At 39.6% G+C, this 26,897-nt stretch overlaps 1 protein-coding gene across 1 annotated transcript in view; it reads left to right on the top strand.

Annotated features, from left to right (window-relative positions):
* Positions 1-26,897, top strand: part of LOC126484987 (solute carrier family 12 member 6) — a 201,732-nt gene that overhangs the window by 106,984 nt on the left and 67,851 nt on the right. Inside the window, exons 13-14 of the mRNA XM_050108593.1 lie at positions 9,467-9,635; positions 11,939-12,128. Of these exons, the coding sequence (XP_049964550.1) occupies positions 9,467-9,635; positions 11,939-12,128 (359 nt within the window). The remainder of the gene's footprint in view (positions 1-9,466; positions 9,636-11,938; positions 12,129-26,897) is intronic.

Here is a 26,897-nt window from a genome sequence, read left to right as displayed (position 1 = left end):
AATTACTACAAACAGAAAATATTTGAAGAAAAATAAGCTTTTACTTCTTACTTTCTATGACATACCCCTCACATAGTTTCAAAATCCCTATGTGTTAAAAAGAAAGAGTATAATGATAAGAAATTTGAGCTTCACTCAGTTTGTGCATGTCATCTATGAAACATTGACTACTGACTAGTGGTCCCATGTTAAAAAGAATACTGATGGGCATGGCTATTATGCCTTCATGTAAGTGGTGCATTAACAGGTTTCACTTATTATATCAGTGGAGAATCCCCACATTTCCATTCTAGGTTGTGCTGTTTGTTCTTTGGCTTAAAAATGATGGTGATACACAAGCAGATGACGTCATCATAATAGTAGAAGACTCAGATGGAAGTGTTGTTTGTTCCCTAGAGAATAGACGCTCATGTTGCAGATAGTTGGTCAGATTTACATATGGTCCCATTCTTGTTTTCTCAAATAACATAATTTATATTATTATTATGTTGTATGCTTTAAAATTCTGGTCAAAAATTTATCTGACTTGTAAAACAATGTTTTTTTTTTTCACTTTAATATTTGTGTAACTTAGAATTATGTGTGCCTAAATATGAAATGAACAACATGAACCAAGACTCTTCTAAATCAAAAAATAGCAGAAATTACAAAACTCAGTTGACATTCTGTAAATATTGTCATGAAGATGCAGTAACATCGGGCATAAAGAAGCAGTGAGACTGGGAAGATTGCAGAATACAAGCATTGTGTAAAATTGTGCCAACACCCTGTTTTCTGGCTTCAGCTTTTTCCTTTTACTAATTAGTATAGCATCTGTGGAAGGGATCTAAGTTACTGATATGCCTGTGCTTGCCCAGGTTGTGTATTGACAGTAATTGCAAATCTATCTGGAGTGTATACAGCCACACTACCTGTAGCCACGTAATAGAGTTCATGAGAAAGCAGTGTGCCAGGAAATAAACAAAATGTAGAGCTGTTGTATGTCAACAATCCAAAACAAACCCTTGTATTTGTCTAAGGAGAATAAATGAATAAATAAATTGTTGGCAAACTTCCTCTAACGCAAAGTAATGGAAAGTGAAACACTTGCAAGAAGCCAGGACAGCTAACCACAAAAACTTGTAATATGGTTCAAACAATCAACTTTCACAGGGAACGTTTACATGCGGTGAAAACCAGTGAAAGCCTCTAATTCATATTATATGTTTCCACCACTGAAGCTTGGAAAAGTTTCTCTTATACTTTGGTTCAGTGTCAGATGCCAGTATTGCAAAGACTTCATACAGTGAAAACCAGAGAAACTGAAACAAGGCGGAGATTCTGCAATACTTTGGTTCAACATCATATGCCAGCATGCAAGGACTGTTCAGTTGAACAGTGCATGAAACTGTTTATGGTAACCAAGTTCACTCAGTGACATAGGCATTATTTACACCAATGGTTTCCCTATTCCAAGGAAATAATGCTTCATTGACCTGACTCAACTTCTATGAGGTTGGTTCGGTTATTTTGAGAATGGATAACTTGTTTTCCAAAGCTTCCTTATTCATCAGATTTAAACATACAACAAGAAGGTTCAAATAGATGTAGGTTGCAGTATTTGTGCAGTGGTGAAGATACTCATATGGGATAGAGCTGCTTTGAATCAGCCTTTTATGCAGTATTCAGCATGCACAACAAGTGTATAAGAATACATGCCTCATATGCCGATATCTTCATTAGTCATAAAATGAAAGTACTAACAGTAAGCTACAGTTTACCTCTTTCAGTTGCCTTCTGTTCTGTTTATGGTTTTCCATAATAATGACAAAAATCTAGAGTTAAGTTTGGATGGTTTCCCTGAGTAAGCATTGAGCTAAAATATGCACATCTGTTCTGTTAGAGAGAAAACTTGTTTTTCTTGAGCAGTGTGAAGGAATTCTCTAAAGAGTAAAAAACAACTGGCTAAATTATGTTCGAGTCATGATACTAAATTATTTTTTTAGAAAATCAGTACTTTAATCATAGTTTTGAGAGAATGTAATATTGATTATGTAAGTTACCAATAATTACATTTTTTCACAAAAGCTAGTATTAATGGGTGAAATATTGTAGTGGGGGTTACAGGATCTGAAACTACACTGAGGTGACAGAAGACATGGAATAGTGATATGCACATATACAGATGGCAGAAGTATTGCATATGCAAGGTATAAAAGGGAAGTGCATTGGCAGAGTTGTAATTTTTACTCAGGTGATTCATGTGAAAAGGTGTCCGAAGTGATCATGGCCTCACAATGGGAATTAACAGACTGTGAATGTGGAGTGGTAGTTGGAGCTAGATGCATGTGACATTCCATTTTGGAAATCGTATGAGAATTTAATATTCTGAGATCCTCAGTGTCAAGAGTGTGCCAAGCATACCAAATTTCAGGCATTACCTATCACCAAGGACAATACAGTGGTCAACGGCCTTCACTTAGCAAATGAGAGTAGAGGTATTTCTGTAAGAGTTGTTAGTGCTAACAGACATGTAATAGTGCATGAAATAACAAATCAATGTGGGATATATGATGAGTGTATCCATTAGCACAGTGCAGCGAAATTTGGTGTTAATGGTCTATGGCAGCAGACAACTGACATGAGTGCCTTTGCTAACAGCATGAAATCATTTGCAGTGCCTCTCCTGGGCTTGTGACCATATCAGTTGGACCCTAGACAATTGGAAAATGGTGGCCTCATCAGATGAGTCATGATTCCAGTTGGTAACAGCTGGTGGTAGGGTTCGGCTGTGGCACAGATCCCACAAAGCCATGGACTCAAGTTGTCAACAAGGCACTGTGCAAGTTGGTGGAGGCTCCATAATGGTGTGGACTGTGTTTAGACGGGATGGATTTGGAGCTCTGGTTCAACTGAACTGATCAGTGACTGGCAATGGTTATGTTCGGCTACTTGGAGACCATTTGCAGCCATTCATGTTCCCAAACAACGATGGAATTTTTGTGGATGGCAGTGTGCAGTGTTACAGGGTCTTTTGTTCACAACTGGTTTGAAGAACATTCGAACTAATCATTTGGCCACCCAGATTGCCCAACATGAATCCATCGAACATTTATGCGACACAATCAAGAGGTCAGTTCATGCACAAAATCCTGCACCAGCAACATTTTCGCAATTATGGATGGATATGGAGGCAGCATGGCTTAATCTTTTGGGTGGGAACTTCAAAAGTTGAGCTGAGTCTATGCCACATCCAGTTGCTGTGTAAAGGAGGCTCCACATGTTATTAGGAGACATCCCATGACTTTTGTTACCTCAGTGTGATGTATGAACGCCTTTTTCATATACTCTATGAGTTACACACATACTTTATACTATACACCAGTGACCGTAAAATTGAGGCACATATATCACATGTGCTCAAATACTGCATGAATATGCCTTCTCCAAGTTGTAGATAGTTTTTGCAATAAACCATAAATTATAATTTTGCTTCTGTGTGGAGTCCTAGCCTCTAGAAATTTTGTGAAGGAAAATGTGATCTGTGTAATAGTAATACAGCCTACTACAGACTTCACAAAAGACCAGAAACTGCTTCATGGCTCACTTCGCGGCATTAAATGAACAAATTGACAGTGCAATGTAACAGCAACTACACAATGTACAATACATACCAGCCACTACATTCCTGTATGATCAATCAGTCAATCAAATCGGTGATCGAGGACCCTGTAGATCATGCGCCGACCTCACAATGCTCCTTCATAGATGCGATCTTGTGCACTTGGTTCCAGTTGTCATGAACTCCTAGTTGGCAGAGGTCTTTCTGTAGCCCATCCTCCCATCTCTTCCTGGGTCTTCTGATTGGATGGGTACCAGTAGCAAACTGTCTCTTGGCCATGTTGTTCTTTTTCATTTTGTAGCACTGCTGTAACTGTAATTTGGCTATGACTAGGAAGTGGTCTGTGACCGCATCTGCTCCTCTGTACGATCTCACATCCATCACACACTTCTTGTGCCTCTCATCTATCACCAGGTGAACTATCTGATTGACAGTGCTACCATGTGGGGAAATCCAGGTGCCTTTGTGGATCTGTTTGTGGGGAAAAAATGTTGAACTCACCACAAGACTCTGACTTAACACAAAACTGATTAACGGCAGGCCATTTTCATTTGTTTTTGCAAGTAAACTATCTTTTCCAATTGTTGGTCTATACATATCTTCTTGTCCCACTTTCGCATTGAAGTCTCCCAGAATAATCTTAAGATTTCTGTTGTTGCTAATGCTCTCCACTGTTCTTTCCAGTTCTTCATAGAATTCACTCTTTTCCTCTACATCACTTACATTTTTTGGTGCATATGCATTAACAAGAGTGAGATCTCCGTACCTATGTCTAATAGTTATACATGCTAACGTGTTGCTGACTGCCCTGAAGGCCTTCACTTGCCCTATCACCCGCTCACTCACCACAAATCCTGTTCCATGTTCATGCTTAACCATTTTTTTCACAACCTCCATCATCACACATTATTATTATTATTATTAGTTGTGGAAGTGATCAGACACAAAGCATTGACACTTGAAGTCTTCCCATTACTGAAAGTTCTGAAAGTAAGGATTCCAACAATGAACTGATATGCAAACAACACTTACAATGCAGACATTTTATTTTAAATGGGAGGTGTATTGTGTGGGTGAAGCAAGTGTCACCAGGGTGAGGAGTGGTGCAGAGGAGGCATGATTTGTAACCAGTGTCTACCCTCAATGTGGACAGTTAGTTACCTTTCTTTTCTGAGAGGGATTTGTAGGTAGCACTTCTGATGCTCAGAGATTTGCTTAATCATTCCATAAAACGAGGCTACTAGAAATAAGCAGTACCAATGACTCATTAGTTCTTGAGCCAACAGACACCTACAAAAACCAAACATCATTTAATAACTTTTGTAAACATTACTGGAATTAACAGTGATCTAATAGATAATTACAATACGAATCAGTCTATATCACAAAAATTTATTAAAAACTAAAAACCACACAACAAAATCGTAGCCAGTTTTGATTTAACTGAAAATCGTCTTCAGACCATGTCTCATCAGATGGTGACGGAGTATTGGTAAGTACTGGAGGACACCACTGGTAACTGCTCAGACTACCTCCTTGCGGTTCTCCAACACTTACCAATGCTCTCCCATTGTCTCTGCTCACCACCTGCTCAGATATTGTCTGTAGATAATTTTTGACTAAATCGAAACTGGCTACCATTTTGGCATGTGGTTTTTAGTTTTTAATAAATTCTTGTGATCTGTACTGGTATTTTGAATATAATTTATCTTCCATCATTTTCATCTACATCTACACGGATACTCTGCAAATGCCATTTAAATTTCTGTCAGAGGGTTCATCGAACCACCTAGGAGAAAGTTGGTGACTGAAATTTCATGAGAAGATTCTGCCACAATGAAAAATGCCTTCATTTTAATTATGTCCATGCCAAATCCTGTATCATTTCAGCCACACTCTCTCCCCTATTTCATGATAATACAAAACATGCTGTCATTCTTTGAACTTTCTTGATGTACTCCGTCAATCCTATCTGGTAATGATTCCACACCGCGTAGCAGTATTCTAAAAGAGGATGGACAAGTGTAGGTGTAGGCAGTCTCTTTGGTATATCTGTTACATTTTCTAAGTGTCCTGCCAATAAAACACAGTCCTTGGTTATTCTTCCCCACACCACTTTCTATGTGTTTCTTCCAATTGAAGTGGTTTGTAATTGTAGTTCCTAGGTATTCAGTTGAATTTAGGCCCTTTAGATTTGACTGATTTATTGTGTAACCGAAGTTTGACGGATTCCTTTTAGCACTCATGTAGATGACCACACACGAGTAGAGATTGTCTCTCATGTAGGAGTAAAGTGAATTTTTATCTGCTTTTTTTGAATGGGTATGTTCTTTGTTTATTTTTGGAGGATCTGCCTGTTACAATATCCAGTCTTGCTATGACAACCCTGTGTTCACTAAACAGGGTATCTGCTGTGATGCTCATATTAGCTTAGGATTATTTGTTATAAGAGGTCAAGTGTATGTTCACAACTGTTTACTATTCACTTGTGCTAATGAACTAACTGCTCAAAATAATTTTCAGAGAATGAATTTAGCACAATTTTGAATGATGTTTTGTGCGTACTTCCAAAATTAAACATGTATTTTCTCCAAAATATCAAGGGTAAATGAAGTCACCACCAGCTACAGTTGTACGAGTTGGGTGTTTGAAATCAAACTCAAGTTTCCTTTGAACCTTTCAGCAATTATATCATCTGAGTTGGGAGGTTCGTAAAAGTTGCCAAGAAAGACCTCTGCCCATACTAACTCACAGGAACTATCTACTTAAATTTCACGACAAGCTAAACTACTTCTAACAACAACAAACATGCGACCACCAACAGTGTTTAGCCTATCCTTTCGGAACACCGTTAGGTTCTTTGGAAAAATTTTGCCTGAGCTTATCTCCGGCTTTAGACAGATTTCAGTGCCTATAATGATTTGAGCATCAGTGCTTTTTATTAGCAGTTGAAGCTGTGGTACTTTCCCAACACAGCTACGACAATTTACAACTGTTCTACCGATGGCTCCTGTATCTACTTTCTTCCTGTGTTGGACCTGCACCCTTTGTGACTGAAGCCCTTTTTGTGTTTTCCCGAGACCCTCTAACCTAAAAGACTGTCCAGTCCGTGCCTCGCAGCCCCTGCTACCCTTGTAGCTGCCTCTTGTGTGTAGTGTTCTCTTGACCTATTCAGTGTAACCTGAAACCCAACCACCCTATGGCGCAAGTCAAGGAATCTGCAGCCTACACACTCGCAGAACTGTCTGAGCCTCTGATTCAGTCCCTCCACTTGGCTCTGTACCAGAGGTCCACAATCGGTCCTGTTGACTGTGCTGCAAATGGTCAGCTTTGCTTTCGTCTTGCAAGCAAGACTGCAGCCTTAACCACTTCCATTAGCCACTCTAAACCAGAGAGAATTTCTTCTGATCCAAAGTGATACACATCATTGGTACCGACATGAGACACCATCTACAGTTGGCTGCACCCTGTTCTCTTCATGGCATCCGGAAGGACCCATTCCACATCTGGAATGACTCCACCTGGTATGCACACAGAGTGCACACTGGCTTTCTTCCCCTCCTTGGCAGCCATGCCCCTAAGAAGCCCCATAATGTGACTAACATTGGACCTACCAACTACCAATAATCTCACCTTCTGTGATTGCCCAGATCTTGGAGGCTGAGAGGTTTCCTCTGGAACAGGATAGGTGATGGCATGTGGCTGAGCAAAGTGTCAGCCACAGACAGCATCTGGAACCTGTTTGTCAGACTAATTGAGGAGGCCTTACTTGCGACCCACTGCGAAGTCTTTTGCTGCCTGCCATGCCTCCCAGGTGACCTCCAACTCAACCAAGTGTGAGGGGTCAACCTCAATGTGAACAATTACTGGGCTGGCCACCGCTGAGGACCAATTGGAGGACTTGGACATGCTGGCTGTCCATTGTATCCCCATGACCGGCCCACAACAATGGTGCCCATTCACTGCAGTTTCAAGCTGTATGACTGAAGCTTCCAATTGGAGGACTTGTACGTGCTGGACGTCCATTGTAACCCCACGGCCGGCTCACAACAATGATGCCCTTTCACTGCAGTTTCAAGCTGTGTAGCCAAAGCTATCACACCTTGGAGCCAAGAACAAAGTGTCACCAACTCAGCTCGCATCCGCACACAACAACCACAGCCCCTATACAGACAAAGACCAAGGAAAACTACACTACCCAGATAAAGGGATTATCAACATGTGCTGTGGAACTCTATTGTAGAAGCTGACAAAACTGAAAGAACTGTGTCTAAAAAATTAGATTGATATGCAGAAATTCAAAAACCAAACGACTGAAGCACTCTGGTGAGACTAAATAATTTGCCCCTGATTAGGAACTTGTAATATGTCGCAGAATTGGTTTACTTCCAAACGCAAACAAAAAGCAAGAACTGTGTCTATGCAGAAACTCAAGGCGCTAAACTGTCAAAGCACGGAGATGAAATTATACAGTTTGCCCCTGGTTAGGAACTCATAAAAGTCACAAAATCAGTTGCTTCCCTGTTGCTGATTCTGTCTCGGCTGGTTTATTTGGAAAATAAACGAGTTGAAAGAAATTTTTTTTCATTTTAAGGTCTAGATAGCCATTAATGTTGATGGTGGAGGGGATGGGAGGGCTACTAGCTGGTGACCTGATTGCACTCAGAGGTACTGCTCTCAGGAAGGCTTGTTGAATCAACACAAATTTAAGGTATGCAATTGACATTGATAAATTTGCCTCACTAAAGTTGGCGGTAACTTAAAACGAGTGTAGTCCAAAGTTATACATTATCTTGAGACTTGTCATTTCTGCCATTGCATCAGCTGTAATCCTAAATGGCTTTCCTGAGTGCACAATTAACATTTAACGTAAAAAGTTGGTCATAAACTAGCTTCACATGGCTGCAGCTAGAAGATGATACCTAGACTAAGTCTCACAATATTCTATTCTTATAACCTTAAGTACAGTCTGTGGAGTATGTAAAGTGCATGATGTAGCATACTGTATGCTAGTATGAAGTAAAGCGTGCTTTATTTTCAATTGGAAGACTCTCTCTCTCTCTCTCTCTCTCTCTCTCTCTCTCTCTCTCTCTCTCTGTGTGTGTGTGTGTGTGTGTGTGTGCGCGTGTGTGTGTGTGTGTGTGTGAGAGAGAGAGAGAGAGAGACAGAGAGAGAGAGAAGCATATAAATTAAGAAATCAGCTATGAAACTTACATCCCACACAATTCCACTCAGTTGTCCTGTGCCAAGGCCTCAACTTCTGGTGAAGAATGCTCAGTTTGATAGATGAACCACAATGACCAACCTATTGTTTATATGTGTCTGCTGCTTGGTGCTTCATGTGTACTGCAAGTACACTTCTTTCATCACAGTAATGCACACATTCTCTTAGTACTTTCATCATAATGAGGATTTAGTCTTCTTTTGTTGTCCTGCAAGTGCTTTTTTCACTTTCTCTCAGATTTTTTCCCCTTATTTTCCACAAGGAGAATGCACTACTTAATGATGTCAAGTATTGAAATAAGTGGCTGGAATTCCATCAAAAATTGCATTAAGAAGTATCCTTATTTGAGGTACATAGTTAATGTTATTCGTACACTTCTTGAAAAGGCACAGTACAGTGGCTGCTATGGGCTATGGCTGCAACTTTTGATGGAATTCCATCCATTTATCTCAGTGAAGGAAAAGTGCTGGCCTATTTCATATGCAACTTGCTGGAGGTGTGTAAGTGTCAAATATGACTCATAGAGAGTATAAACTCATATTTTACTTTTGTCTGCTGACAGATTGTGGTCATAAAAAGTTTCAAATTAGCACTGTATGATGAAGTCTCATTTATTTCAATAGCTATCATTTACATTTCAGGAAAAGGGTTAACAATATGTGTATCTGTATTTGGAGGAGATTTCACAAGAAACAGTGGGGAAGCAATGGCAGCAAAGCAGAGCTTACGTCGCACAATGGATGAAGAGAAGGTGAAAGGATTTGTTGATGTTCTTGTGTCTCGCAATATCACCGATGGTCTGAGCCATTTGTAAGTTGACACATGATTTTTATTATCATGTAAATAATTAAATCCTTGATAAGATAAATATTTCAATGAATTTTTTTTAAAAAAAAGAATGGAGATATTGAATAACATACAGAACTGATTTACCACTTGGGAGCTTATGTTAAAGCTGTGATAACAATATTGCTTTAGTGCCTTGTCATGTGCAGGTGTTATAGAACCAGATTCCTTGAAACCATTTCTAACAAAATTAATTTATACACCACATTACAAAATCATCTGGATTGGAAGAAAGGGACTCCGAAAGGGAAGGTTGAAGTATTATAACTAAAAAATATATTAGTGTGATCAGGCAATGAATAAATGGAATCTTCTGAAAATAGACACTGTGTACACAATGTTTGTGGTTCTTTTTTTCTTTTACAGAATCCTTCTGAAAACACTTCAGAAATTTGAGGATTCACTCTATAAAATGGTAACAGTTAAGAGCTGTTTCATCTGCCCATCATGATTTAACATGAATTTCATGGTCTGTAAAATCGCTCTGACACAAGTGTCCCTGTCTGTGTGAGTTAATACTTATTTTGTTCAATTTTTGCTGAAACTACGTTGCCAGTGCTCTTTCATGTTCTGGGCAGGCAAAAGATTGTGATGTTTGCAAACTCAACAAGATTTTTTAAAATTTTATAGAGATTTAAAATTTTTATTTTTAATAACATAAAATGTACCTAGCCTTCCACAACCTGCACTACAATAAATGTTTTTCCTATGAAAAGAATGCTTTGCTGCTACCTAGAAAGGAATTTATTAAAACATTGTTGCATATAAGTGGAATTATTGTTCTCACAGGAAACTTTATAAATGCAATTTGTAGATACATTAAAAACTAACATGAAAGGTATCTTTCAGGTAAATGATTATAATTGAAATAAAAGAAGGACAATTACCTATCAATATTTCTGGCAGGTAATAATTTGCGCAGCAGAATTTTTTGGAGTAGAAAAAAAGAAATTATAAATAAAAGTGGTTGCCACAAACATTGTAAGTAGTTAGATTAGAACCGATACAAATACATACAAATAGTCAATTATGAATTACAAATGTTGCCTGGAAGCTTACCAGACAAATTTAGCACCATACTGTACAAAAGAAATTAATGAGGATATCCATCAGTCATTTAAAAAACACATTTTATTACCAAGTAATTGTAGTTTAGGTGCAGTGTTTTTTGTTAACTGATGAAGTATGATACGAGGGACATTTTACAAATAATGCACACTAATTTCTTTACTTGTCCCCCTCCCCCCCTCGATGCCTCTTTGCAGTCCATTAGTATTGTCACCCTGCTTCTCTATGACTTGACTCTCAACGTCTTAGTTCCATTATTCCTTCCAGAACACTATGTCTGTTTTCATCTGTCGAATGGTTTGGGTAACAGTGATAGAAGATAACAATGTCCACATACAAGATTTTTCAACTTCAGGAACAAATCAAAGTCTGGTGAACAATCCGCAGTAATGCCAACAAGTGCATTATTCATGAAGTGTCCCTTGTGTATTGTCATTCTTCTTAACTTTTTTCTGCAACATCGTAGATGATAGCACTGACATTGAACTGACAATCAGGTTGTGTCCTGTACACTGAGATGCCATTTAGCTTACGAGAAAACCACAAAAAGTTGTGTGCATCTGCCGAAAGTGTTCACATAAAACTGACACTGAAATCATATACTGTTGGCTGAGGTGACATCTATTGGATTTGGAACAAACATTTAAGATTGGTGAGAGAGTGCCAGTAGTTCTGTAATAAAATGAACCTTGTATTCCACTTTGCTAAATAATCAATGACTGTATGTCTCATAATATCCGCAACAGTCAGTTTCACCATCGACATTTGGGTGCTGAGCTGTTGTAGTGGAACAGCACTCTTTGACTGCTGTGACAGATTACATAGCCATAGCACAAAATGCACAAAATATATCAGTTTAAAGGACCTCTTTTTTGTGTTTTCCAGACATATACAAGCTTGTTTTATCCAGAGCAGTATCTGTTATAAGTTTACAAATTTGTAATATATTGATGTCTATCTGCTTGCTGCTATTAGCCTATTTATCCCTACTTCCATTTGTTGTGTGTTACATAACTCCAATTAATGGCAACTAATTAGGTGCAGCCTATCTCTTCAGATTCTGCAGATGTGGTCTCAATTCCAAGAGAAATCACAAGGAGAAGTGAAAGCAAAATACTATCAATACGTACAATAAATATTGTAAGATCTAATAACCTTGTAAAATCATTTGGATTCATGAAACAGTATTTTTATTTCAGAATTCAAACTACAGGTCTTGGTGGTATGAAGCCAAACACAGTCATCCTTGGTTGGCCATATGGATGGCGACAGTCAGAAGATGACAAAACGTGGCATGTATTCTTGCAGACAGTCCGTAATGTGGCTGCTGCTCGCATGGCATTATTGGTACCAAAGGGAATCAATTTCTTTCCAGATTCAAGTGAGAAGGTAAATACAAAAATTTCACCAAAAAACAGTATTAATTCTACTATGCTCATCACATGTTGATTCTCTCTCTCTCTCTCTCTCTCTCTCTCTCTCTCTCTCTCTCTCTTCACACACACACACACACACACACACACACACACACACACACAGTATGATGCTTCTTTATATATCTGTTAGGAAGCCTTATAATCAATTAAAATTCATAAAATAATGGAACAGATTGTGACTGCCTCTAAACAATACAATAAATGGACAGGCCACATACTCTGTATGTGTATTACAATACCAGATGTATTCATAAGTCAAGTGCAGCAACTTCATACACAAATGTGGAGTTCATAAGTGACAGATGGTTCTTGCACCTGACTGTCTTCATGACACCATTTCATAAATCCCAAGAGTCATATTTTCCCTTTATTGCGTGTTCTGGTGATACTTGAAATGGGCATCAATTCCAAGCAAATTAGAAGCCTCTGGGATTAACACTGAATTTTCTGTATATTTTCAAAATCAAAAGTTTGATTTTATTAAATTACAGGAAAATCAATTTCAAAATTAGGTGTAATATCATGGCAACATGATTTATGTTAGGGATGTTGTGGTTTTTTGAACCTGACATGTCACATCAGAACAATTTCGTTGTATGTGGTTACAAGGTTAAACAGAACTGAATCACAGTACCCATTGCTAACAAAAACAAAAAAGACACAACTGCTCAGATGTAGAAGTGTCTATGAATTCCAAATCAAACACATGGTGGTGACAATATACATTATAACAAGCTTCCTCAGTTTTATAGTCACAACGTAAATGAAGAACAAAGTGTTAAAGCTGAGAATTTTAGACTTGAAGACAAAGTCCTTCAACAAGTTTCTGATGCTTGGATGCAGGAAAAGGTTTTGTCAGTACATCTGTTATATATCCTCTGTCAGCTGATTTTCCAGTTTCAATTTGTTGCTTTCCTGTTAAACTATAAGTGAATACATTTTGTCTTTGAGTGAACAAGAGGGTTGTATGCCATCTTTAAAGGAGACTGTCATTGAACAAGGAGATGTTTGACATGTCCCTCAATCATAGCTCTTTCATAAATGTTGACTTGTGGATTGTTAACTTTGCTGCTTCAATGAGGCTCATTTGTTCAGTTTCCATAGATGAAAGAACAAAGGCTTTCTATTTGTGTGAACACTATGGTTGTAACCTATGTATTATGCTCTTTCAGCTTCAGAATTTCCCCAGGCAGCACCTGCAAAACGTGTGATTTCCACCTTATCCCTGACAAAGTTTGGCTTCTTGTTGGTCATGTCCTTGAGATAGTGCATGATTCACTTAGTAGTGTGACAATGAACAATATCATGATGATGATTTTTATTTTTTAGTAGGATTAATTTGTTGGCTGCATAAGGTGGTCAAGTGACCACAGCAATGTACATCAGAACTCGCTGAATGGGAGAGTGACAGCTGTTGAGTCCTACTTGATTCCACTTATCTTATTGGCTTGCATTCAATCATTTTGAATTGACTGAAGACTTCTCTGGTGTAGCCACTGTGTCATAATGTAATTTTGTCACCCGACTGGTTAACCTTGATGTTCAAATGATCCCCTATGTACCCAATTTCCTTAACATCAGACAGCTCATCTTTGATTTGTTACAATTCATCTGAAGTGATTTTAATGTTGTCTGCATAAATAAGGTGGAAGACTGAACATTTACCTCAAATCTCCTCACAGACACTTAGATCTGTATTTGTTGGTTGCAGTCAGATTGATTGTAGAGTTGCATTCAACTTGGCATGCCACTGTCAATTTGTCATAAATGGTTTTTCTTAGTTTACAAACTTTATCACTATAATTTAACATTTGAAGCACAACTAAGTAGCTATCTTTCTCACTTTGTGTCATCTTTTGTAAAAATTTTATCAGTGTATCTAGGCATACCATGAATGCTTCTGTTAGTGCCACCATTGACAATTGCAGTGGTCATATCCAGCTGTGAGACATGCAAGTCAAGTTTAGTTCCAGGCTGTCAACAATGTTTGAGATACTGTGTTTGACTAGTTATGTGATTTCATTGCATGTGACTTTGAACCATTCTTGACCATCTGGCTCATTTAGAATATAGTTCATATTGACCTCTCGTGCATTTGCGGTGAAGCTAACAACATGAATTGAAGTTTCTTTCTCCAACAGTCTGTAGTTTGACGCTTGGTACTGGCTGTTGACCTGGTATAATGTTTGAATGATTTTCATCATCACATAATATATTGTTGTGACAGACTGGTTCTTGATATGCATTGTTTGGCAGCCTATAACTCTTAGTGGCCCTGTTCTGCCAGGTCACACTAACTTAGGTTTCCTATGCTGCATCCATGTTTTGTTACTACTGTTCCTCTGCGAATTAAGACATTATCACTACTTTTTTTATTCCTCAGAACACTTCTGCAGTCAGTGACATATTGCTGTTTTTGACAAGTGATCTCATTTCATTGATATGGCTTCAAACCATTCATGATGGTCTGGCCTGTTTAGTGCATGTTGATGTTGATCTCCATTTCATTTGTAGTGAAGCTGACATCATGAATTGAAGATTCATTTCCATCATGATGAATGGTTTTTAGAAACATTTGTACTTGCTGATACTGCACCAAGTGCCGGAATCAGTAGAAGCATCTCAGATTCCTCTGAATAACATCCAGTGTGGATTCTTCACTACTGGAATTGAGACCTGAAGAGAAGTAATTGCTATTAACTTGCTGAATGTCATCACAAATGGCAGCTGGCAGCACCAGTTTGGAATGGGCTAAAATTTGTAAGATAAGGTTTTTGCGCTCCATTTCAACAGCCACACAACTCAAATATAGGTATAAACCAGGGATTTCCTTGCCTCACTGCATTGTGATGGCCTACCATCCAGCAAATTGTTTTGGGAAGCATTCAGGTATTTCAGTTAAAGAATAATTCTACCAGCAGTATGCTAACTGTTGTCATTTATCATACTGTATTTACTCGAATCTTAAGCCACACTTGAATCTAAGCCGCACCTGAAAAATGAGACTCGAAATCAAGGAAAAAAAATTTTCCCGAATCTAAGCCGCACTTGAAATTTGAGACTCGAAATTCAAGGGGAGAGAAAAGTTTTAGGCCGCACCTCCAAATCGAAATCAAGTTGGTCCATTGTAATATTAGACACAATTTAGGTCGAATGAATGACAATACAGCTACAGTTGTTTGGTTCGAGTCATAAGCTTAGCAGTTAAGCTTTACCAGGTAGCCATTGCTACGCGTCATGCACTCCGTCCGTATTTATACAGGTACCCTTCCTTTTTCACGTGCTTCGTCTGGTTTGAATTGATTGCTTATTTTTCTTTGATCTGATAAGTGCTGTTCTCTTTGTTATATGTGTTTACGACACTCTAAGCTGAAAATGCATTACTGTACTGTGTCACGCATTGTTTGTCGCATTCTGATAATGAGTGTTTACGGCCTGTCGCTGCTCGTGGCATGGCTTGCTTTTGTGCACGCTACCGCGCTTACAATTAATAAAAAAAGAGAGGAATTGTCTCATTAACGAAACAATGGCAAGAGACTGCTATTTGTTGTTACTTACACTGCTGCTTTCTTTGATAATGATCAACAAGAACCAAATAATAAACTGCGTATGATAGAAGATGTTCTGAACGAAAGTTTGAAGAAAATTTTTCTCCATTTGAAAATCTTTGCAGATGCCTCTTTAGTACATTACATTCTGCACAGTAATTAGAGTCATCTTAGATTTAAAAATCTAGTCAGTTGCCGTGCTTCATTTCTGACTGCATCACTATTAGGCATAAGAATAATACGAATATAAACATGACATGATATGTATATTGTTCCGCGTTTGTTGTTGCCTCAACTAGTTTCATAATTTATTAGGCAGACAGGATTTAAATGAGATAGCAGCAAACACGAAAGAATACATGGCAAAATGTTTATGTTCGTATTATTCTTTTGGTGAAGAGAATACTGCAAGTGATTCACAATTCATAAAAGTTCCTATTAACAACTGCGTCTTCACACAGGTAGGAAAAAATTCAGAACGTAGAGTTGGCCATATTGACAAACATCCCAAACAGTCTTGCCAGTCGGATTTTCATAGTACATTGAAATGCTGCTACATTCGAAGATGAACAATACAGAATTCGTATTTACTTCATTGTATAATGTATGAAAATGCAGTGGCAAAACTCGGGGCGGAGAAAAAAAGCTCGTCTTCAACCTTTTTTTTTTAATTTATTTACTGTCGCAGAGGTTTTGGTGCCAGTATTTATCTTTGTGGCTGCAAAGCATGCCTGTGTAGCGCTACATATATTTGACGGCCAAAGTTAGTTGTGGCGGCACCTACCAACATTTTTCAGAACTTCTGCTTACTTTGCACTCGATTTGAAGCCGCAGGCAGTTTTTTGGATTACAAAAACCAGAAAGAAAGTGTGGCTTAGATTCGAGTAAATACGGTAATATTGCAACAAGATGACACGTGAAAATCACTTATCGTTAAATCAACAATAAATAAAAAAGATAGACTGCTACTTACCATAAAGATGGCATGTTAAGCTGCAGACAGGCATAACAAAAAGACACTTACACATTAGCTTTCAGGTAGGGTAACACACACACATTCATTCACACAAGCAAGCACACCTCATACACACACAATTGGCAGCTCTGCCGGAGATGGCAGTCAAGTATGCATGAGGTGTGCTTACTTGTGTGAATGAATGTCTGTGTACTTCCTTTTCTGACAAAGGCTTTTGCCAAAAGCTAATGTGTAAGTGTCTTTTTGTTGTGCCTGTCTGCAACCTAACGTGTCACCTTTACTGTAAATAGCAATCTATATTTTCCTTATATCATTGATATTGCAACCTGGAGTTTCCATTGTTTAACACTAAATCATGCATGCAAATATAACATTGTAACTTATAGTATGATTATCTTTGTGTTAATAACCTACTTTAAGGTCTTTGTGAAGGCCTTTGCTGGCATCAAAAGCTCTGCAATTGCTACCATCATATAGTTCAAGGTTCCCTGCAACAGGTAGATCTAAATCTAAAAATCAATATTTTTTACTCACATTGAGTTTTCTTACTCATCTTGTAAAATTCTGCTCTGCGGTTCAAAGTATATATTGGTGGCGTCTAACTAAGGTAAACATACACAAATAAGAACTTATAACTTCTTTATTATATAATTTTATAAGACATTAGTCGGCATGTTACTTAGACAACGATACATTTACAACTCTCTGAAACAAGACAATCGTCTTTTGCCTCTTGTGATGTCACAGAACATATGTCTCTGAATCCAACCTTATCATTGTCAAAACACTCAACTAACACACACCAAAACACCGTATGGCAGAGCAACCTGCTCCCACATCACCCCCATCTCAGTAAGACAGTTACAATTCACTGTACCACTTCCACTAGTCTTGCGGGAAATCGAATTATGCAACCCGATCTTGATGTTCGTGGTTTTTTATCTTAAGGTTGTTTGTCCTGGGGTGGTGGTGAAACTGGAGTATCTTCTGGAAATTTAACATCTTCGTTTAGCAAATATGCTGGTTTCAATTGGTTGATGGAAATGTTTTTTACTTGGTCTTTCATTTTGAGTCCAAACATTTTGGGTGTTCTTTCCATGACTTTGTATGGGCCTTCATATGGAGGTTCTAATGACTTTTTAACTCTGTCAACCCTTAAAAATATGTGTTTTGCCATGCTGAGGTCTGGTATACAAATAGTGTCTGTTTTACTTTGTGAGCTATTTGCACAGGTTTCAGCTGGTTCATATATTGTTTTAGTTGTGAAACAAATTGGCGTAAGTCTGAATCCCTTTTTGTTCCATCTTCTTGAAAAAAATCACCAGTTATCCTGATGGGTGAACCATAAACCATTTCCACTAGTGTAGCATTCGTGTTTTGTCTGATTGAGCACAAAGACCAAGAAGGATTACAGGTATTGTTTGAGTCAATTTCGTAGTTGAATGTGAACGGATTGCTGCTTTAAGTGTGCGTTGGTGTTATTGGGAAGTATCCAGTATGCAGTAGTTTGAGTTTGATTAATGATGATGAGGTCCCATATTCCGAGGAGTGTAGGGGGCGATAAGGGAAACCCGCACCGCCATACTAGGCAAGATCCTAGTGAAGGTGGTTTGCCATTGCCTTCCTCTGACTGTAATGGGGATGAATGATGATGATGATGATGATGAAGACGACACAACAACACCCAGTCATCTGGAGGCAGGAAAAATACCTGACCCCACCGGGAATCGAACCTGGGACCACGCGCGCGGAAAGCGAGAATGCTACCGCAAGACCACGAGCTGCGGACTGATATTTTTGATATTGCTTGAAATAGCTCAGAATTGAATTGTATTCCGCGATTGGTTACTATTTAATAAGGTGTGCCAAATCTAGTAATCCAACAATTGAAGAAAGCTTGAGCTACAGCTTCTGCTTGTATATACCGAAGTGGTATTACCTCTGCCCAATTCTTAACACTATCGATGCATGTTAAGCAATACGTATATTCATCAGAACAAGGCATTGGCCCTATCAAGACGAAAGGATGTGGGTTTTAAGGGAGAGGGTAAGGAGTCATTCCAATCCCGAGAGCGGAAAGACTTACCTTAGGGGGAAAAAAGGAGGACAGATATACACTCGCACACACACACATATCCATCCACACATACACAGACACAAGCAGACATTTGTAAAGGCAAAGAGTTTGGGCAGAGATGTCAGTCGAGGCGGAAGTAAAGAGGCAAAGATGTTGTTGAAAGACAGGTGAGGTATGAGCGGCGGCAACTTGAAATTAGCGGAGGTTGAGGCCTGGCGAATAACGAGAAGAGAGGATATACTGAAGGGCAAGTTCCCATCTCCGGAGTTCTGACAGGTTGGTGTTATTGAGAAGTATCCAGATAACCCGGACGGTGTAACACTGTGCCAAGATGTGCTGGCCGTGCACGAAGGCATGTTTAGCCACAGGGTGATCCTCATTACCAACAAACACTGTCTGTCTGTGTCCATTCATGCGAATGGACAGTTTGTTGCTGGTCGTTCTCATATAGAAAGCTTCACAGTGTAGGCAGGTCAGTTGGTAAATCACGTGGGTGCTTTCACACATGGCTCTGCCTTTGATCGTGTACACCTTCCGGGTTACAGGACTGGAGTAGGTGGTGGTGGGAGGGTGCATGGGACAGGTTTTACACCGGGGGCGGTTACAAGGGTAGGAGCCAGAGGGTGGGGAAGGTGGTTTGGGGATTTCATAGGGATGAACTAAGAGGTTACGAAAGTTCGGTGGATGGCGGAAAGACACTGTTGGTGGAGTGGAGAGGATTTCATGAAGGATGGCTCTCATTTCAGGGCAGGATTTGAGGAAGTCGTACCCCTGCTGGAGAGCCACATTCAGAGTCTGATCCAGTCCCGGAAGGTATCCTGTCACAAGTGGGGCACTTTTGTGGTTCTTCTGTGGGAGGTACTGGGTTTGAGGGGATGAAGAAGTGGCTCTGGTAATTTGCTTCTGTACCAGGTCGGGAGGGTAGTTGCGGGATGCGATAGCTGTTTTCAGGTTGTTGGTGTAATGGTTCAGGGATTCTGGACTGGAGCAGATGCATTTGCCACGAGGACCTAGGCTGTAGGGAAGGGACCGTTTGATGTGGAATGGGTGGCAGCTGTCATAATGGAGGTACTGTTGCTTGTTGGTGGGTTTGATGTGGACGGACGTGTGGAGCTGGCCATTGGACAGATGGAGGTCAACGTCAAGGAAAGTGGCATGGGATTTGGAGTAGGACCAGGTGAATCTGATGGAACCAAAGGAGTTGAGGTTGGAGAGGAAATTCTGGAGTTCTTCTTCACTGTGAGTCCAGATCATGAAGACGTCATCAATAAATCTGTACCAAACTTTGGGTTGGCAGGCCTGGGTAACCAAGAAGGCTTCCTGTAAGCGACCCATGAATAGGTTGGCGTATGAGGGGGCCATCCTGGTACCCATGGCTGTTCCCTTTAATTGTTGGTATGTCTGGCCTTCAAAAGTGAAGAAGTTGTGGTCAGGATGAAGCTGGCTAAGGTAATCAGGAAAGAGGTTTTAGGTAAGGTGGCAATTGATCGGCGTGAAAGGAAGTGGTCCATCACAGCGAGGCCCTGGACATGCGGAATATTTGTGTATAAGGAAGTGGCACCAATCGTTACAAGGATGGTTTCCGGGGGTAACAGATTGGGTAAGGATTCCAGGTGTTCAAGAAAGTGGTTGGTGTCTTTGATGAAGGATGGGAGACTGCATGTAATGGGTTAAAGGTGTTGATCTACGTAGGCAGAGATACGCTCTGTGGGGGCTTGGTAACTAGCTACAATGGGGCGGCCGGGATGATTGGGTTTGTGAATTTTAGGAAGACGGTAGAAGGTAGGGGTGCGGGGTGTCGGTGGGGTCAGGAGGTTGATGGAGTCAGGTGAAAGGTTTTGTAGGGGGCCTAAGGTTCTGAGGCTTCCTTGAAGCTCTGCCTGGACATCAGGAATGGGATTACCTTGGCAAACTTTGTATGTGGTGTTGTCTGAAAGCTGACGCAGTCCCTCAGTCACATACTCCCGACGATCAAGTGATCAAGTACCACGGTCGTGGAACCCTTGTCCGCCGGAAGAACGACGATGGATCGGTTAGCCTTCAGATCACGGATAGCTTGGGCTTCAGCAGTGGTGATGTTGGGAGGCAAGGTTGGAAGTCAGAAGTTCCTGGAAGGTTTGGAGAGGGATATTTTGAGGAAGAGGAGGTGGGTCCCGCTGTGACGGAGGACGGAACTGTTCCAGGCAGGGTTCAATTTGGATAGTGTCTTGGGGAGTTGGATCATTAGGAGTAGGATTAGGATCATTTTTCTTCGTGGCAAAGTGATATTTCCAGCAGAGAGTACGAGTGTAGGACAGTAAATATTTGACGAGGGCTGTTTGGTTGAATCTGGGAGTGGGGCTGAAGGTGAGGCCTTTGGATAGGACAGAGGTTTCGGATTGGGAGAGAGGTTTGGAGGAAAGGTTAACTACTGAATTAGGGTGTTGTGGTTCCAGATTGTATTGATTGGAATTTTGAGGTTTTGGAGGAAGTGAAGCTGTAAGTGGGAGATTGAGTAGATGGGAGAGACTGGGTTTCTGTGCAATGAGAGGAGGTTGAGGTTTGCTGGAAAGGTTGTGAAGGGTGAGTGAGTTGCCTTTCTGGAGGTGGGAAACCGGGAGATTGGATAGTTTTTTGAGGTGGAGGGTGGCATGCTGTTCTAATTTGCGGTTGGCCTGTAGGAGGATGCTCTGAACAGCCGGTGTGGATGTGAGAGAGGAAAGATTGAGGACTTTTATTAAGGATAGGAGTTGACGGGTGTGTTCATTGGCTGAGTTGATGTGTAGGTGAAGGATTAGGTGGGTGAGGGCAATGGATTGTTCAGTTTGGAACTGGTATAAGGACTGATGGAAAGGATGGTTGCAGCCAGAGATGGGAACTTTAAGTGTGAGGCCTTTGGGGGTAATGCCAAATGTAAGACAGGCCTGAGAAAATAAAATATGGGAGCGTAATCTGGCTAGGGCGAAGGCATGTTTGCAGAGGGAATGTAAATAAAACTTAATGGGGTTGTTGTGGGGGTGTTGTGAGGGTGACATGGTATTAGAAGGTGGAAAGTGTAACATGAGGCTGAAATGAAAATGAAAATAAAAATATATGGGGAGAGATAAAGGTGAACTAGAAAGCAACTGGAGATCTGGTGTGGAAAAAGGCGAAAAAGTGTTGGTTAAAGCTGGGCTATGTTGATCCTGTGGTGAACTTGGGTTGGTAGACAATGATGTGCATAAAGGTTAGGTGGTTATGTTGCCGCCAAAACACGTTAAAGGGTGGAGAAATTCGGGAAAATTTCGAAAAAACTACTTGTAAATGTATTAAAAGGAGTGGTTTTGTGGTGGCAGATTATGAAAATGAGGCTAACAATTGTCTGACGAAGAAATAATGACGTTAAAACCTGTGGGAAGTGGCTAAAAATGATCAGTGATGTGGAAAAAACGGAAATGGAAATAAAGCAAAAGTTATTAGAACTGGCCGAAATGGTTGTTTAATAGGTGAAAGGAACTGTTTGTGAACTAAAAACGGTGGATTTTATAGCAGCGGTAGTGTTGGAAGCGGGGAAAAAAATTGTTTTTTTTTTTTTTTTTTTTTTTTTTTTTTTTTTTTTTTTTTTTTTTTTGTTATGGTTTGGAAGTGGGTTACATATTATTGAGTATATATAGGCGGGATAAAATTGTATAGTAGATTACGGTAAAAAGGAGAAGGTGAATACAAAGTGAAACTACTGGCAAAAACAGAAAGAGAAAATAAGATGACAGAAAAGATTTCTAAATGCAACAGTGACAATAACAAACGTAATTGTTGGGTTCAAATTAATGATATGAATATCATGTACAACTTCAGGGTTACAGGACTGGAGTATGTGGTGGTGGGAGGGTGCATGGGACAGGTTTTACACCGGGGGCGGTTACAAGGGTAGGAGCCAGAGGGTAGGGAAGGTGGTTTGGGGATTTCATAGTTCATCCCTATGAAATCCCCATGTCAGTTCTTGCACTCCAAATTCGGATTATCCAACATTTATTACTGGGCCATACTAAAATGTAAATGTTGTGCGACTAGGGCCTCCCATCAGGTAGACTGTTCGCCGGGTGCAAATATTTCGATTTGACTCCACTTCGGTGACTTGCACATCAATGGGGATGAGATGATCATGATTAGGACAACACAACACCCAGCCCCTGGGTGGAGAAAATCTCCAACCCAGGCAGGAATTGAACCCGGACCCTTAGGATTGACAGTATGTCGCGCTGACCACTCAGCTACTGAGGGCAGACACCTGGCCATACTGAATCAGTTGTTTAAAGAGTAAATTTAGATGCTCAGTATGTTGTTCTGGAGATTCCGATGCTATTAAAATATCATCCAGATATGGAAAGCAGATACCCAGCTCTCTCACAACTTCGTGTATAAACCTCTGAAATGTGCTTGGTGTATTTTGAAGTCCGAAGGGCATATAATTAAATATATACAGACCAAAAGGAGTAATAACCGCTGACGTTTGTCGCCTTTGGCTAACAGAATTTGATAATACACTTTTAGTAGGTCAATCTTGGAGAATATCTTCTTACTCTGCAGCATAAAATTTATGTCATCTACTTGAGGGGCTGTATACCTGTCTGGGAGCGTCATGTCATTAAGACAACGATAATCCCCACAAACTAGCCACTGACCATTTGACTCCATAACAAGGTACAGTGGACTGACCCATTGTGATTGTAATGGACCTATAATACCATTATTCAACAGAAACTGAAATTCTTCCTTAGGTATTTGCAATTTATGTGGGTCCAACCTATGAGCTTCACTATACACCAGTAGCCCACTAGAAGTAGTGATATAATGCTGTACTTTATGCTTTAACACCTTTGGTCCCAGCATAGTTTCACATTTTTTGTAATAAGTGACGAGGTTTCATATCGCCCAGTCCCAAACAATTCAACAGTTCTTTTATTTTAAACTCCTCACTTTCCTTGAAAACTGTTAAGAGTCGTTCTTTTGCCAGCGAATATTTATTATTTTCATCACTGGTTACCAGATTCCAGATGTTTTCGACGTATTTTGGTTCAAGCTGGGCCAGCAGGTAATTGAACTTAGCTTTGGCTTTGCAAAACCAAATATTGGGCTTTTCTACCCAAAATGGAGGAAGATTGAAGCTTAATTTATTGATTTCTGGAGTACTCAAACGATTGCCCACATCAAGTCCATTTCCTGTCGGCATTTTGAGTATTTTTATTAAACACCGTCTGCGACGAATTCCAGCAGATTCGGCATTGGACAATTCACCGATAATTACGTTACAGGGTTTTTTGTTGCCTCGCCGATCTCATCAGCGTCACCACTTATTGGTGGTATCTAACTAATGTAAACACACAGAAATAAGAATTTATAACTTCTTTATTATATAATTTTATAAGACATGAGTCAGAATTTTACTTAGGCAACGATACATTTACAGCTCTCTAACACAAGACAATCTTCTTTTGTCTCTTGTGACGTTACAGAATATATATCTCTGAAGCCAGCTTCATCGATGTCAAAACACTCACTAACACACACCAAAACACCATATAGCAGAGCAATCTGCTCCCACATATGATTTTCTGGAGATGTTTGCTTATGGTTACACATATACAGGGTGTATATATATATATAGTCTGCGAACACTTTCAGTTATTTAATGAACAAGAACTAAACATTGTACAGATGTCATACATACTGCATTTTGAAGAGAAATTCTGAAAGGTTTTTTTTTAATTTTTTTTTTTTTATTTACAAACATTCGATATGCGAACCATGAGTGACCTGGCAGACATCAGTACGGTAATCGAATTCTTCCCATACCTGTCCCACTATTCTCTCTCGGAGCTCTGCTACTTTACGTGGTAGAGGCAATACATACACCAGTTCTTTAATGTGTCGCTGCAGAAAAAAGTCACAGAGAGTGAGCTCTGGTGATCGGGAAGGCCATTTAATAAAACAGCTGTCCCCTTCTCTAGCATGCCTGATCCATTGATGCGGGAGCTCTGTGATCAGGTACCAACGAACGTCATGATGAAAATGGGGTGGAGCCCCATTCTGCTGAAAGATGAACGTAAAGTCCAATTGCACTCGAGGCTTCAGCCATTGCTGCAACATGTCCAAGTAGGAATATCCAGTGCCAGTGCTCTAGGCGAAGAATAATGGCCGATACATTTTTGACGTGGCTAGGCACAAAAAACATTTACCTTTGGGGAATCATGCTCAAATTCAATGCATTTGTGTGGATGCTTTATAACCCAGATTCGACAGTTATGCCTGTTCACTTTCCCATTAGTGTGAAAAGTGGCTTCGTCACTAAAAATGAAGTGATTAACAATGCCATCCTCATCCTCATTCAGTTGTTGCAACTGCAAACAAAAGTCAAAACACTTGTCTCTGTCATCATCATTGAGCTTCTGCACTAGCTCCAATTTGAGTGGTTATATATACAGCTTCTGTCGCAGGACTTTCCACACTGTCACTCGAGCCATTTCAATTTCATGGGATGCACGATGCACCGATTTATTTCCATTGTAACGAAAATTGTGCCAGTGGTAAATGGCCTTCCCTGTTGGTGTCTTCTTACCCTACTTGGTTCTAAACATCCGTTGATCAGCTGTTGCACACTTGTTTTTGTCGAACTCTAACACAGAGAAAGCTTACTCTGCACCTGAAGTCATCATGTTTGCGACTAGCACTGGCTATTGGCAAATTATCAAACTATGCTGTGGTGGTATAGAGAAAAAAAAACTTTCAGGGTTTCTCTTCAAAATGACATACGTATGATATCTGTACAATGTTTGGTTCTTGTGCAAGAAATAATTGAAAGTGTTCCCGGACTTTATGTACACCTTGTATTATGATGCAAATAATTTTGTTAACAGTGACACTGTAACATAAATCAGTGTTAACCTTTATCAATGTGAAGATTTTTATTACCTACTTGTTTATATAAATTTATTATTATTATTATTATTATTATTATTGTCATTATTATTTTGAAATTGGCCATCTCCAGGCCATGCAGTTTCAACTGCACTTCCCCTTTTCCTTATATGTGAGCTTTAACTTTGGCTTCATATTCTTGCATTCTTTTCGTGTGTTTTACCTTCCCAGCTTTAGTTCAAGTTTTGTCAGTTTTTAGTTTTGACTTTTCTTAGAAACAATGGTGCTCTTGGAGTTTATTCTTGACTGGAACACATTTGTGGATATCCTGCAAGATTAATCCATACTTCTTGAAAGCCTTTTTTACCCCTGTAAACCATGCCTTCTTGGTCGTCTTATTGAGAAAGTAACAAAAGACCTGATTACTTAATCTTGTAGGACTCATATGGGTAGTGTGGACATAAAAAATTCTTCTTCCTATGAATGGTTTCTGTGAATGTGTGTAGAGTTCATGTCTGTGTCATTTCCTGAATTCACTATTTTCTTTGTTCTGGTCTATGACTTTCTTCAAGATCTGACTTTCATTTTTTTCTCATTTCTTGATCAGACATTTCCTGTTCATAGAAAGGGATTCTGCTGCATATGAGGCCTTAGGCCATGTTACTGTGCAATAATGTTGTATCTTGGTGTTAACTGTTATTGACTTCTTCTTATAAACACTTTTAGTTAGTTGATATTCTATTTCCATTTTTCTGATACATGATGCGAAGGCTTCTTTCTTGGATGTGTTCAGCACTACCCATGCTCCTCAATATCGTAAAATTCCATGTCAATATAATTTCTCCTTCCTGTACCTCTAGTACTCTGGGTGGTGACTTGGTGTTTGTAACAAATGCAGTTTTCTCAAAGCAGATTTAGAATACTGCCTCTGCTGCCTGTGTCTTCATTTGATTTATTTTGTTCTGAAACTGGGTTTAGCGAATAAAAAGATGCTGCGAGGTCACCTTCAAGGGCCAGGCAGTCAACTGTCAAATTCATATTTCTATAGTGAAAGAGTGACTCCCTTTTACAGCACCTTTCTCACTCATTCTTTTTTGCCACTTGCAGATCACTTTATCAGGTATGCAGTTTAAATGTCAAAATGAAAGTCCATCCCTTTGCCTGACTTCCAACATCCTTTCCTGAACCCTCTTTTGTATTCATCCATCTATTACTGCAACTGTTTTCCTGTGCTAGTCTGAAGCACTT

This window comes from Schistocerca serialis, chromosome 6 (assembly GCF_023864345.2).
Source record: "Schistocerca serialis cubense isolate TAMUIC-IGC-003099 chromosome 6, iqSchSeri2.2, whole genome shotgun sequence".
Classification (NCBI taxonomy): Eukaryota; Metazoa; Arthropoda; class Insecta; order Orthoptera; family Acrididae; genus Schistocerca; species Schistocerca serialis.
The sequence above is the reverse complement of the archived record's forward strand: the minus strand, read 5'-3'. Positions and strand labels throughout refer to the sequence as shown.